The sequence below is a fragment of the Erythrolamprus reginae genome, chromosome 2 (genome assembly GCF_031021105.1).
Source record: "Erythrolamprus reginae isolate rEryReg1 chromosome 2, rEryReg1.hap1, whole genome shotgun sequence".
NCBI lineage: Eukaryota > Metazoa > Chordata > Lepidosauria > Squamata > Dipsadidae > Erythrolamprus > Erythrolamprus reginae.
In genome coordinates this window covers 145,459,599-145,475,518 of record NC_091951.1, presented here as the reverse complement: position 1 = coordinate 145,475,518, position 15,920 = coordinate 145,459,599, and the positions used below count along the sequence as shown (strand labels likewise).

The window sequence follows — 15,920 nt, the reverse complement described above, 5'->3', positions numbered from 1 at the left end:
GAACCCTCAGTGATAGCTAGCAGATCAGAGATGAAGTCTTAAGTAGTCTCCCAAGTTGCATCGTCTAGTTGCAGCAGTCCGATACTATCTGAACATGTATTTTTGGGAGCAACAATTCTCTGGAATGATTCCCTCCACCTCCAGGAAAAGTTAAACAGTTAGGGGGAGGGTTCTTGGGCCAACCACTTAATGTTTGTCCCATTTGATTTAATACAATTCCATTGATACTTGGAACCTTTTGGCAGCCAGGCCAAAAGAATCATTGTTTCTGTGAAATTTGTCAGGATGACCTCAGGTTTTTTGGGTTTTTTTTTCAAATTTATCTTTGGCAAAATAGACAAAATAGCTTATAACGTAGTTTCTCCACTTTATAGAAATGGAAGGGGGGGGGGGAGAAATTCCATGCCTGAAAGACTGCTGAGTCCATTTCTTGATACCCCACTTAAAGCAGTGGATAGTCTGTGCCAATGGCATTTGAAGCAGTTCTTTCTGTAAGGAAAACTTGGCTTGCTTTTTCTTTGGCATGAGCTTGGCAGAACTCCACCTGCTGTTATCGGTTCCTTTCTTTATTTGTAATGAGATTTTTGGCTTTATAATGTTCATGTTAATATTATCAAAGTAGGATGCAATTAAAATTAAAGTTATCGTGAATGCAGTCCTGGAAAAACCAAAACGCTAAGCAAAGGAAAGCTCAAGAGGTGTGTCAAAATATGATTTATTCCTACCAATTTTCAAGATAGGTGAACTTGTCATGGGAGAGCATTCTATAATAAGGTGCTTCCCCAGAGGAAGTCCTACAATTAGGAGTAAACTATTTCAGCTGAGTATGGGATGGCTTTTAAATCAGTGTTTCTATATTTGACTCTAGAAAGGGAGGGTGGGATAGATGAACAAAATTATTCTTTACTTATGCCTGCCTTTTATTTAGAATAGAATAGAATTTTATTGGCCAAGTGTGATTGGACACACAAGGAATTTGTCTTGGTGCATATGCTCTCAGCGTACATAAAAGAAAAAGATACATTTGTCAAGAATCATGTGGTACAACACTTAATGATTGTCATAGGATTTTAAAAAGAAAGATCATCCCTTTTAATTTGATCTGGTAACAGCCTGTTAACCAGGAAAGGTCACTGCTCTTTGCTGGGGAAGTTTCTACTAGATGTATCCAACATGTAACATATATAATTACAGAGATTCACTTGAGAGATTACCAAAACATGCAAGACAAGATCTATCCCATAAATGATTATCCCAAAGCATTCTTCAATGCATGAGCAAACAGGGTACCAGAGTGGGGGAATCACATAAGGAGATGAAATGACCATTGCCAAAACATTATTGACAAAAAGTCCAAGACTTTTAATTTGATATCACTACTTTTTATACAATGGAAACAACTAGAGTAATGGAAGTGCCATTCTTTCTTTTGCTGTGTGAATGCTTTTCTAAAAACCAAGTCTGCAATTAGTCAAACACAGGTAACATATCCTTCTCACTTGTTGAATAATAATCATTTGTCCTTTCTCCTGACTTGCACACACATGCAGTTATAAGCCATTATTTATTAAATAAGTACCTTGTTGCTTGTATCCTTACAATTTATATTAATATTGATTGTTTCCCTATTGCTTATTTGAACCCTATGCCAATCATTAAGTGTTGCACGTTATTGGTTCTTGACGAATGTATTTTTTCTTTCATGTACATTGAGAGCACATGCACCAAAGACAAATTCCTTGTGTGTCCAATCACACTTGGCCAATAAAGAATTCTATTCTATTCTATTGTATTCTAAATAAATAACGAATGCACAAATAATTTAATGAACTTGCAGGGAATTATAAAAATCAGAGGTTGCCATCTAAATCAAAAGGGGACATTTAAGTATTCGGTAATTATTTCAATTAGTAATCATAAGAATCCAATATGTCCTCAACATGTACTCTAAAACAATGACAAATTTGTTTTTAAATTTTATAATGCAGCATGACACATTACTCTTTTGTAAAATGTACTTGATAAGAAAACACCATACAGTCCAGCAAGCTGTTAGCACTATGAATGAAATTCAAAAGTCTCAGTCTCAGAAGTGTCAGTAGTCAGAAAACAGGAATTTTAAAATGCTTACGTTATAAGCACAATGTGGTAAGTAATGAATATAAGTTATGAGTGTTTTTATTATCACCATTTTAAATCTAGCCAATAAACTAAGTTTTCAGGGAGATATACATATTAAAAATATAAATTGTAAAGTTGGAACATACGTTCCAACAATTCTTCTGTCCAGATGGAAAATGATTTAATATTCATTGGAGTCGACCAGTTATATGTTAGGGTGGGATTCTCCCCCCACCCCCAAGTTAATAGACATCTACATGTCTACTACCACACGAAGTCAAGGATTTGTAAATTTCACTGAAGATCACAGCATTGCTAAAAATATGGTTCAGTACTTCCAAGCAATTTTGTGCACCTTATATACTTCAAATTAATCTAGTACCACTGAAATGTTAGCACAATGTCTGGTCTTCACAATGCGTGGTCTGCATTCTCGTAGAATAATATGTTCTCTGCCTAGAAATTAGATACCGGGGAAAAATAAATTTCTAGATGTAGATATTTGTTTTTTACTAACTCTCCTTGAGTAGCCTTGACACTCCTCTTCTACCCCAGGGAGAACGGGCCATTCAAACAGATGCCATGTTGATCCGCTTTACGCTGTTATAATGACAAAGTTGTTTGTCGCTATAAGCAACTGGGGGGTTTCAAGAAAGGAAACACTTTCTTAGCAAGTAACTGCCTTATTGGTAACTTCTTTCATTTATGTGGATATGTAATCATTCTATAAACACAGAATCAGGTGCAAAGAATGCAAATCATCAAACTTAAAAAGCCGAGATGAGGGGAAATGATTTCTCTGGTTGTCTAGTTCTGTAATTCACTTTAAAAAAAAGTAAAACAACCCATCATTCACTTTTGTGTCTTCATTTGAGTCTACATTTCCTGTGGCAGGAGCTGGATGTCCCAAGCAAGCCACAATCTGTAGGTAGCATTTTTCCTTCACTTTGGGGAGAATGATTCCAAGCACCAAATTAACCAGGGGGACTGTCCATACCATAGCTAAGAGTTTAGGCACTGTGATTCAATTAATGGTTGAATTTCAGCTTTATACGAAAGAAAAGATATGTCAGAAATTCATTTTGTTCCCCTCAATACGCTAAATGACAAAAACACTAAATGTATTTACAGTATTTCTGACCCAGCAACATCATGTTTAAGCGAGATTAGTTTTCTAAAATATTAGCTTTAGAAAGAAACAATCATAGAAAGAGTTCTCCAGGAAACAAGATGGGCACAAGTCACAACACAGCATTGCATATGCCATTGTCCTAAAACAAGTCCAGGGCAATTACAGTTTTGGAAAGAGAATCTGGATTGGAACCATGCCCCATAAACTGACTCCATTAGAAAAGCTAAAAGGAACAAAATGTATGGGTCTCAAAGAGTCATAAAGTTTACTTTTAGCCTGGAATCATTTGAAAACTATGTTCTGTGATCCTACCATCAGCACTGTAATCTCTATACCCCCAACACCCCCGCCTTTAAAAATAACACACAAATGACTCTTAAAAACAATAGCGGCTCATTCTAGAGGAATGCAGTGGCTCAGAGAATTATCCCCATCTCTCCTGCCTGCTTCAGGAAGATGGCAGTGTTGCTCTGGGATTCCTGGGTTACACATCAAGCGTTCTCCTTTTTCAGTGAATGACTCTCTACCATTAGCATAGGACAGTGTACTAATGAATTGCGAGGAATGAATTATTCTCATGCAATGTAAGATCACATTGATAGAGAAACCACAGCAAAGCACTGGTCCCAAATCATGGAGAACCGAGCCAGGCAAAACCTCTTACATTTGTACACAGTTCTCTGGAGTTTTTAAGCAGCTGCCAATTTTCTATTTTCTAAGCAAACATTGCAACTGACCACCCAGCTGTCTCACACATCCTGATAGTACCCGAGTGCATTAGCATCAGGAATCTTCTGATCTCCTTGTTATCTCTGATGTAGCAGAGATCAAACCCAGCTGCCACCATCTCCCTTTCCCATATCGAGATGGGTGACATTCTGGAATGAGTTGGACCATACAAATACAGAATGTGAGTGTGCTGTGCGTTCACTGGTCACACATAAGAGACATCCTTGGGTGGCAAGAACAGAATGTTTTCAAAACTGGTAACAGTTTTTGTCACAGCCAATAAAAGCAAAATATCAGGACAAGTGTTCTTCTTCTTATCTCCTGTACGCTATGATATGGCACTCATGCAAAATTACCATGATGCTATTTACAGATGCTACTTCTCTGTCAAAGGACGGTCTCTGGTCCTTGTTCACCATCACTCACCTTTGTTCCTGTTGTGGGTCCCCAAAGAAGAAGCCCTGAATGTGGCTTCAACCTTCTGTGGAGAACTGGTACATGTTTTTTGCAGCAAAGCTTCAGAAAATGGCAATCAGTCGCTTGGCTCTAGCTTTATTTCTCTGGTGATGTCATTTTAAATATTTTGCATGTTCCATTTGTTATTTGTACTTCTAAAAAAATGATGCCTTTCTGCAATTCATGTTTGTCCAATTAGTCACAACTCTAAAGGAAGAAAGCTGGCTGCCTAGACATTAGAATGAAGCATTAGGGCCGGCATACACAGGGCAACACCTGACTTGAACAGAGGGGAGGAGATACTCTTGTTGTAATGAGTAGCCTTATAGATTTCTGATCCAGTTCCTTCTCTCTCTCTCTCTCTCTCTCTCTCTCTCTCTCTCTCTCTCTCTCTCTCTCTCACACACACACACACACACACAAAACCACTCACACAAACACACAAACACATACATATAATTTCTCCTAGGTTAAGAGACTTCAGAATGACAACTGAATTCCTTTTTTTTTTTAGTAAGCTAGACTATTGACATAAATTGTAAGCAGTGAAAGAACAGAAAGAGAGGGAGCCGATTAAAAGGACAGAAATGCATTCTTCGTCTACTGAACAGCCTCTGTGATAGAAAGCCCATGACAGCTTTACAACGCCTTGGTTATTTTACTCACATGCTGCTTAATGAGAAACAGCCTCTAGCTGAGTTTCACTGAAAAGGAAAGTTTTAGGAGAAATTTTTGCAGTGTTAGCCCTACCTGATCTGAATTTGCTCCGAATCAGCATAGAATGCTCAGACCCCAGAAGTGTCATGGTGAAGCCTTGTGAAAATTCCCAGGGTCAGAAAGCCCCTCGGTTCAAATAATAAACCGGCACCAAGAAGACCAGCTGACCACAACCAAAGGATCACAATTCATCTAGCCCTCCTTGGAGTGTAGGTGACTGTAGAAAGCAGCAGAAGAGTTTGGGAAGTTTGGTCTCATCCAGCACTAACCCGCCACGGAAACCTACTGCATGCCTTTGCACTGTGTTGGGCTAGTTAACTTCAGCAAGCAGACCCCTCCTTTCTTTCTATCCATCCCCTCCCCTCCTTTCTCAAAGTTTACTATCAGCAACATCACCGGGTGTCCTGACTGATGTCATAGTCTAGCAGGGAGCAGACTATCCCTAAAGGGTCCTTAGGAAAGACAGAAGTTTGATATCTGATCCGCTATTACTACCAACAGGAACTTGGCCAATCAAGGCGCTCCCTCCCTCCCTCTGACTGCAGGGGTTCAAAGCAACTCTGAAATATCAACAAGACTCCTGCTTAACTCTTGCTGAGCTGTTCCAACCAAGTATTCAAAAAAGAAGACCGGCATAGGGACAGGGCTTTTACTAGGGAGCTTATTAACTGCATTCCAAGGACTTCGGCAGAGATTTGTAATTGGCAGTGAGGCTCTGTGTTAGACTGGCTCTTCTTTTCTATGTCTGTTATTCTAGTACTACATATAAAAGGTATTAATAAATTCATAGATGTCACCAAAGCCAGATTTTATATGCAGATATGGCTTTATAATATTGATATTGAAAACACAGGTTCTGGGAGAGTCCAGTAGTTGCAAAGTTCTCCCTGTTCTATCCAGTTAAAAAAAAACATGTTTAAATTATTTTCTAGCCAGCTGAAAAATACTTAAATTTAAAGGTGTATTTATTTGTTTATTTATTTCTGTCTGTCTGTTTGTCCTACATACCTGCCTGTCTGCTAATCTATCTATCTATCTATCTATCTATCTATCTATCTATCTATCTATCTATCTATCTATCTTTAAATTATTTTTTATTTTGATAATGAACAAACAAAACAAAACATACGTACAAAAAACACAAAATGAATTTAGCTTAATACTTTACAATTCTGTTTCCATTGATTCATTCTTTTTCTTAAACATTAGTTCAATTCTTGTTTCTTTTCTATCCAGCTATATAATTTTCCCCAAACTGTATAGTAGTCTTTATTTTGTTTATTCTGTAACTCATATGTTAATTTGCTTAATTTAGCACAATCTAGCATTTTCCTAATCTCCATTTCTTCATTTGGTATATTTTCCTTTTTCCAGGTTTGTGCAAACATCAACCTTGCTGATGTTAATATATGAGTTATCAAGTAGTAGTCTTCTTTACTATGCTGTCCTCTAATTATTCCCAAAAGATACATTTCCGGTTTCATTTCCAATTGATAGCTTAACATTTCTTTCAACCAGTTTTGAATCCTAGACTAAAATTTTTCTGCTTCTGGACATAACCACCAAATATGATAGTACGTACCTATGGCAGATTTGCATTTCCAGCACTTATTACTTATGTTTGAATAACTTTTCGCTAAACGTGCCGGGGCATAATGCATCTTGTATAAATTTTCTTTATACGATACCGACAATGTCATCTTATAATTAATTTTCCATAATTCTTCCCAATCGTCTAACTGAATAGAATAATCAAAATTTGTCAACCATGCTATCATATTATGTTTAACTACTTTCTCTGTATTTTCATAATTTAATTAATAATTATACATTTTGGAAATAATTTTTTTATCTGATCCTATTAAGATTTTATCTATTTCACTAGGTTTTTTACATATTCCAAATTCAATTAGGTCTTTTTTATATCTACTTTGTACCTGAAAGTATGGTAACCAATCTAACTCCAGGCCTTCACTTTTAAGTTTTTCTCTGGATTTTAAGAGTCCCTTGGAATCTAAGAGTTCTTCGTATGTTTTAAATTGGTTTTTCTTAATTATATTTGGATGTATTTGAGCTTCCAATGTAGATAGCCATCTTTGCACTTCTCTGTAATGTTTTTTCCTTACTTTTCTCCAATGATCAAGTAAGATATTCCATATCTGGTGTTGTCTAAATTGTGAGTGTTTAATCTATCTATCTATCTATCTATCTATCTATCTATCTATCTATCTATCTATCTATCTATCTATCTATCTATCATCTATCTATCTATCATCTATCTATTCATCTATCCAAGAGGATAACATACCCTGATGTTCGATTAGTCTTTTTATTATTCTCGCAAACCAAGGCAGGATTTTCATGCAGCTTTACTCCTTGTTTGTTTTTAAACTACATCTATTTTTAAATGTCTGCAGTATTTTTTTTCCCCAAATTTGCCTGGTATTTCCATGTACGCAATCTTTCAGCTGAATTCTTGCAGTACAATTTATGTACTTTTATCTGTATAATGTACTGCAAGGGTGGGGGCATAAAGACCTCTACCATAGTCTTCAACCCTTATGGCAATGGCATCTCAGAAGAATGATCTTGGATCATTCCCCATTCATATAATTAAAACATCAACACTGGGTGGATACAAATTTAACTACTATTGCTATAAAGAGACATTGGTCAGGTAGGGAGGGCAATTAATTTGTATCCACCCAGTGTTGATGTTTTAATTTTATGAATGGGGAATTCACAGTTAAACGGTAATTTTGATCTGTCTCCTCTGTCAAAATATTTCTCAAGTTCTCTTCAGATGGGTTCTCAATGGCTATTCCAGCTATTATTATTATTATTATTATTATTATTATTATTATTATTATTATTTGGATTTGTATGCCGCCCCTCTCCGCAGACTCAAGGTGGCTAACAACAGTAACAAAACAGTATAATCTAATACTAAAAAACAGTTAAAACCCATTATATAAAAACCAATCATACATACATACAGACATACCATGCATAAAATTTTAAAGGCCTAGGGGGAGAGTGTATCTCAATTCCCCCATGCCTGGCGGCGGAGGTGGGTTTTAAGCAGCTTAGGAAAGGCAAGGGGGGTGGGGGCAATTCTAATATCTGGGGGGAGTTGGTTCCAAAGGGCTGGGGCCACCACAGAGAAGGCTCTTCCCCTGGGTCTCGCCAAACGACATTGTTTGGTTGATGGGACCCGGAGAAGACCCACTCTGTGGGACCTAACTGGTCGCTGGGATTCATGCAGCAGAAGGCGGTCCCTGAGGTAATCTTGTCCGGTGCCATGAAGGGCTTTATAGGTCATAACCAACACCTTGTATTGTGACCGGAAACTGATCGGCAACCAATGCAGACTGCGGAGTGTTGGTGTGACATGGGCATATTTGGGAAAGCCCATGATTGCTCTTGCAGCTGCATTCTGCACGATCTGAAGTTTCCGAACACTTTTCAAAGGTAGCCCCATGTAGAGAGCGTTACAGTAGTCGAGCCTTGAGGTGATGAGGGCATGAGTGACTGTGAGCAGTGACTCCTGGTCCAAATAGGGTCGCAACTGGTGCACCAGGCGAACCTGGGAGAACGCCCCCCTCACCACAGCTGAAAGGTGTTTCTCTAATGTGAGCTGTGGATCGAGGAGGACGCCCAAGTTGTGAACCCTCTCTGAGGGGGTCAATGATTCTCCCCCAGGATAATGGACGGACAGATGGAATTGTCCTTGGGAGGCAAGATCCACAGCCACTCCATCTTGTCTGGGTTGAGTTTGAGTTTTTTGACACCCATCCAGGCCCCAACAGCCTCCAGGCACCAGCACATCACTTCCACTGCTTCGTTGACTGGACATGGGGTGGAGATTATAACTGGGTATCATCGGCATATTGATGATACCTCACCCCATGCCCTTGGATGATCTCACCCAGCAGTTTCATGTAGATATTAAATAGCAGGGGGGAGAGGAACCCACAAGGGAGAGACCTAGAGGTCGACCTCTGACCCCCCCCCACTAACACCGACTGCGACCGACCAGAGAGGTAGGAGGAGAACCACTGAAGAACAGTGCCTCCCACTCCCAACCCCTCCAGCCGGCGCAGAAGGATACCATGGTCGATGGTATCGAAAGCCGCTGAGAGGTCAAGAAGCACCAGGACAGAGGACAAGCCCTTGTCCCAGGCCCGCCAGAGATCATCCATCAACGTGACCAAAGCAGTTTCCATGCTGTAACCGGGCCTGAATCCAGACTGCTGGGGACCTAGATAATCGGCTTCTTCCAAGCACCATTGGAGTTGAAGTGCCACCACCTTCTCAACAACCTTCCCCATAAAGGGAAGGTTGGAGACTGGATGGTAGTTATTGAGCACGGCTGGGTCCAGGGAAGGCTTCTTGAGGAGGGGGCGCACAAGTGCCTCCTTATAAGGAGCCGGAAAGGACCCCCTCCCCAAGGAGGCATTGACAATCTCCTGGACCCAGCTCCGTGTCACCTCCTGACTGGCCGAAACCAGCCAAGAGGGACACGGATCCAGTAAGCAGGTGGCGGAATTTACAGCTCCAATGGCCTTGTCCATTTCATCAGGTGTCACCAAGTCAAACTCCGCTCAAACAGATGAATAAAGACGTTTAGCCCCAGTCACCTCGACTGACTCGTTGTCAGTTGACTCTGTTTTACAATTGGAGTCGAGGTCCGCTCAGATCAGAGCGATTTTATCAGCAAAAAACATGTTAAAGTCCTCGGCACTACTCTGTAAGGGCTCCCCAACTCCCCCCTGGTTAAGAAGGGAGCGGGTTACCCTAAACAGAGCGGCCGAGTGGGATTCCGCTGATGCAATCAAGGCGGCATGATACGCACATCTTGCCGCCTTGAGCGCCACTTTGTAAGTCTTAATATGAGCTTTTAAAGTATCCTTCAAATATAGCCTTTTGTGCTACATGGAGATGCAGAAAGAAAATGGCTGTGTATTTCAAACCATTTTCAAAGTATTCTTATGCCCTGACACTGAAAATGTGCTTTGAAGTGGACATGGCAGCATATTGTTGCACCTGTTGGCATTTTTTAATTCAAATATATATTTTCCTTGCATGGAGCTGGCCAAAAAGAGAAAAGATACTGCTTCCTTAAGGAAGTGCTGACAGATACAATGTATACACCTTTTCAGCATCAGATCTGGAACATAGCTTATTTAGACCTATTACCCCAACAAATAATTGCCTTGGTTTTGATTTCAGATGTTTGCTAAATGTGCAAATTCTTGTTTGTATCTTGGTTTCTGCAAGTCCAAAGTTTCTGCAGTCACAGATAAAGGCTCAAAACTGTAGTAACTCTTCCCCTGCTCAATTACTATCAGATTTATATTATGGGCAAGCAGACCGAGATAAATTTCTACACACAGAAATGCTCTGAAACTATACAATCCCATAACAATTGGAATGACTAAGAGCTAAACTGACTGAATTCTGGTTCACTTGATTATATATAAAACTGCTGTAGAATTACTGTTCTCCATGGTAGGAAAAACTATTCAGAATTTTATTTTGCATGCAATCAGACATGTATGACATTTAATAAGGATGAGAAAAAGGGTGTGTGACCAATTCGTATATCTGTTTTGTGTCCATTCTGTGGGATCCATAGCAGTGCAGTACAGTGTCATCTAGTTACGATTGTTATTTTTGCTCTTATTCAGCACTGCAATATTATAGAAAGATTCCAGATCATCTTCAAAGTGGGTTTGAGGAATAGGGGTTCGAAATGACATAATTATCCACAAGATGTTCAAGTGATCAGGTTCTGCCTATCTCATGCATGGAATTTTACCAGAAGAACATGGAGAGAATTCCAGAATAATATATTTCAAGCCATCTCATGTTTTGTGGTCTTTATTGCCTTTTGCCACCCAAGAATCCTTTAAGAGGGAAAGATGGAATGAGTCACACAATGCTTTTGGACTGGTAGAATTAGGAGGCAATTATTTGGAAACACACAAAGATTAGACTACTAGAACAAAATTATTCTAGGCCGGGTCCCCAAACTTGACAACTTTGAGGCTTGTGGACTTCAACTCCCAGAATTCTTCATCCAGCTATGGCTATGTTGAAGCCCAGATTGAAAAAATCAGTTCTAGGCACATTAGTCGCCCAGGGGATATTTGCAATTGACAGCACACTACCAGAAAATGCTTTCTCTGCCATTTTTTTAAAAAGTCACTACTAAGCTGTCTGATGTTTCCATCATAATATTTACTTCTTGGTAAATAGGCTAAAAATCTTCACTTCTGATTCAGAACTGTAAGATTAGAGAATGAAAAGAGCAAGATGACATAGCTGTTTAAAAAACCATGCAAAATGTTTTCTGCTTAGCATAAATATTTAATCATTTTTAAAAAATGGTAATCTGTTGTGTTTATTAAGGGAGAGATGCAACATGTGAACTAAGTGCAGGGTGGGGTAGGCTGGCTTTACTACCAAAATTCTGTCCTTCTGGAAGATCCTTGTGTGCGTTCTGTAATCTCCCAGCCAATGTAGCTTTGGTGGGCTCTTTTGAGATGTCCTCATGGGAACTCTCCAGAATGCACATTGAAGACCCAACAGCTAATAGGAGGAAAGGGCAACAGTTAAAATACCAATCAGAGGGTGCCCTTTCCCACTCTATAGTACATATTTATAAAACTTTCCTAGGGAAATATTCAAGTCAAACAAATTACCGATCTATCTAGAAGCCCAAACCTTATAAATTGGCATTGCCAGTCTTCTTTTCTTTCAAAGTTAATTTCCAGATCATTTCTAGATTGAGCATCAATCAAATTCAGTTTCATTGTTTTAAAAATACTACATCACCTTTGAACTCTCAATTATCTGAAAAACAATTGGCTCTGTTGTGCTGTTTCATCCATTGTGTTCGAAAAGGACCTTGGCATCTAATGGGTTGTAGGCTATACATGATGTGTCCGCAGGTGGCTGGTAAGGCCTATACAGGCACAAAATGTTCTGCCACATGTTGGGCAGACATGTGTGGGTACCATTGTTGCAGCATTTGCAACCCTGGCTTTGCGGAATGCTCACTTCTCTTCTGCTATCATGTTCTTCTGGCCTTAGATTTCTGGCAGTCTTGGTGGATCAGCATGTGCCATGTTGGTCGACCTTGTGCCAGGGTTTCCCAGGAGGTGGTGTCGATATCTAGGGACTTGAAGTAAGCTTTCAAAGTGTCTTTGTAACACTTCCTTTGTTCCCCATACTATAGAGGAGCTGTTCAGGGATGCGATGGTCTGGCATCTTAACCTGCCCAATGTGTCTGGGCTTTCATCAGAAGGGTGGGCACTTTATCCTGCCACCGGATCCTCAGAATTCTATGGAGGCAGGTCATGTGGAAGTGATTCAATTGCCTAGCATGTCTCCTATATACAGTCCAAGTCTCATTGGCATACAACAGGGTAGTTAGCACTATTGCTCGGTAGACTCTGAGCTTTGTATCAAGGCTTATTCTACATTGGTTCCACATATTGGTCATGCAGAGCTTGCCTTGGCGATTCTGCAATTGACCTCAATATCAATTGTCCCTGCACGGAAGAGGGTGCTGCCAAAGTATGTAAACTGGTCCACATCCTTTTACTGTGGTGGTGGGCTCTTGGTATTTGGCTTTTGGAGCTGGCTGACTTTGGTCTTCTTTGTGTTGATAAGGAGAGCAAAACTGTTGCATGCTATTACAAAATTATCCATACTGGCCTGCATTTCCTGCTCTGATCTAGCATTCAGGGTACAGTCATCAGCAAAAAGGAGGTCACGTAGCACAGTCTTCTTTATCTTGGTGACAACCTGGAGTCTTCACAGGTTGAAATTTCCCATCGGTGCTATATCTCAGGTTAACTCCCAAGGAACTGTTCTGGAAGGTATCTGACAACATGGCTGAAAACATTATGCTGAATAAGGTCGGTGCCAACATGCACCCTTGCTTTACATTGTTTGTGACAGAAAAGGCCTCTGAAGCTTCTCCATTGTCGAGCACATGAGCCATTATCCTGTCATGAAATTGATGTACAAGCAGGTTGAATTTATCACGGCACCCAAATTTTGACATGATGTGCCACAGGCTTTCACAATCGACAGTCTCAAAAGCCTTAGTGAGCTCCACGAAGGTGGTGTACAATTCACATTTCTGTTTCTTACAATGCAATAAATAGACCAGGATAGTGTTTCTCAACCTTAAGAAACTTTAAGAAGTGTAGACTTCAGCTCCCAGAATCTCCCAGCCAGTTGGGGGATTCTGGAAGTTGAAGTCCACATATCTTAAAGTTGCCAAGATTTGAGAAACACTGGACTAGAACATTCTACGGAAAGGAGAATCTTTTAGCTTACACTGAGCATTATAAGTCACCTTTGATAGTCATCTACCAGCAGGATATTGGATAGTCATCTACCAGCAGGACCTCAGATATTGGGGAGGGTGGGAAGGAATCAAGACAATAACAGAAACCCCCCATATTTGGATAAATTCATAATTAACTCATTTAAAAAGAGACAGGCACTTTAAGAGCATTTATTTCCGCTATTTATATCCCCCAAACTGGAACAATGATATCTTTTTCTCCCCTTTCTTCCTTATTTTTATAGGCAGTCTAACGTAAGCCTTTGACACAAATGCATCTATTTAGGTGCTTGTATCAAAAGGAACAATCTCTCCATGATAATTGACTTAACATGTAGCCTTTCCACTTCATTTCTCTTCAATTTGAATGCATTACGGGATGGGATAAATGACCACTTGGATAATAAAAATAGGACATGCCATAAGTTTGTTCCTCAATGGTTTCTTCGCAAGCATTCCCTCATCCCCACTGGCAATATGGGGATTATCGCAGGCAACTCTACAGGACTGACATAATCCATGTTCTTTCAATCACTATCTCCTTCTGCAATCTTTGTGTGCTATTGATAGAATTTATTTTCATTTTTCATTTGCATTGTCATGGTAATTTTAGGTTCATTTTTTCCAACACAGGGCTGGAGTTGGAGGGGGTGAAGTAGGCCCATGAAAATAAATATGAGTTAGAACATGAATTCAAGCCTTTGCTGCTATTTTGCGTGGCTTTCCATTACTCACCCGCAGCTATTCTAAAACTGTAGATTTTTCAAGTGGTTTTTTTTCTGAGTTTTAAATCACGTATCAAATGGAAAATACAAAAACGGCTTCAAAATGAAAATAAGAGTCTCTTCCCCAAGCGCTAAATGTATCTTTGTGCATCCGGAAATACAATTTGTCTGAAGTGGTCAGGGTTTCCTGCCAGGGTTGGACTAGAAGACCTCCAAAGTCTCTTCCAACTCTGTTATTCTAAGAGAAATTTAGATTTCACAATTTACTTGGATTTAATCTCCAGTAGTCTCTGCCCATCTGGTGCAATCTAGCAAAATGGATGGACTCTGGGTCCCGTCAATTAAAGAATGTTACTTTGTGGCATTCTTGTAGGCACCCAGGAAGTGGGGGTGGTAGATGATGGTGATTTGTTCTCTGAGCTTGGAGAATCAGCCACCACCAACCATATGCCTATACTGCTGCAATTCCACTCATCTGTAATGATCTCCATCAGAATTTGGTGCGATTCTGTAAACAGTATAGAGAATGGTGTCAAAGGATAGGAAGAAGGATCATTTCCAAGGCAGTGGTCAGATAATCCAGACTTGAATCTAGGGTTTAGGCCAATGCTTCTCAAATAGTTGGGCATGCCACCCTGGAAGGGCACAGAGTGATGCCAGGGGGCGCATAACCCCGGGCAACATGCTTTTTTTTTGCCGCAGGGCGTAAGGGTTTTTTGCACCAAACAATAGCACATAGTGCAGAGCAGGAGATATAAGTGCAGATAACAAACCCTTAAGAGACCCCATGGGAAAATATTTAACAGGGATAAGAAGAAAGGAGGAAAGAGATTGAGATAATGAGACAAACATAAGTCTCCTGAAGGCTAAGATGAGGAAATATGACAAAGCGTATGTAGGGCTTGGCTTTACTGTGACTATGATGGAAGACAAGGAAAGAACAGTATGTTTACTGTGTCTAAAAATGTTGGCAGTGGACAGCATGAAGCCGAATAAATTAAGGCATCACTTAAACACATTACAACCCAATCACGCTGATACGCAGCTTGAGTCTTTCAGTGAAAACATGCCGAATATTGCAAACAATCGTCCTGGAAGAGAGTTGGGAGGGGACACAAAATGTTTACTTCTTCCTGGGGTGGGGGCATAGCAAAAAATAATTGAGACGCACTGGTCTAGGCCAAGAAAATAACATCAGTAATTTTTGTCTCAAAGACTTCCCTATTCATATGAAGATCAAAGAAAAGAGAGGGGAATGACTTTCGAACTCCCTAGGTTCTATTCCTATAGGTGTTACATTAAAAGTAGTCCTGACTTATACAGTGTTTGAGCCAGAGACTCCTGAGGCCTATTAAATAAACAAACAAATAAATTCTATTTATGGCATGGCTTCCCTTAGCATAAATTACAGCTATGACTTTATTTCTTAACTAAAACTCCTAAAAAGTGGGAATAGGGTTATTTCTCTCATAAAACAATTACTTAAAAATAATGCATGCCCATTGACTTTTATAGCCTTGCTCTATAGGGATTAGAGACTTGGCTGCTTTTTAAGTGCTATGTAACCTCTGAGTCTACTTAACTAGGTTAATTCTACTTTGTTAAATAAGAGGACAATAGTAGAACTTATAGTTATTAAGGAAACACTGTTAATCTAATGGGGGGGAAGATATAG

At 39.8% G+C, this 15,920-nt stretch overlaps 1 protein-coding gene across 8 annotated transcripts in view; it reads right to left on the bottom strand.

The window, feature by feature from the left end:
* Nucleotides 1–15,920, bottom strand: part of MYOCD (myocardin) — a 204,830-nt gene that overhangs the window by 63,400 nt on the left and 125,510 nt on the right. The window contains exon 1 of one of the 8 annotated variants that reach the window (XM_070739761.1): nucleotides 5,189–5,455. The exons of 6 other annotated variants lie outside the window; for them this stretch is intronic. In XM_070739761.1, coding sequence (XP_070595862.1) covers nucleotides 5,189–5,243 — 55 coding nt within the window. In that variant the 5' untranslated portion in view covers nucleotides 5,244–5,455. Of the gene's footprint in view, nucleotides 1–4,408; nucleotides 4,487–5,188; nucleotides 5,456–15,920 lie in introns of those variants that run through there. One more of the 8 variants, XM_070739767.1, reaches the window with a different exon arrangement.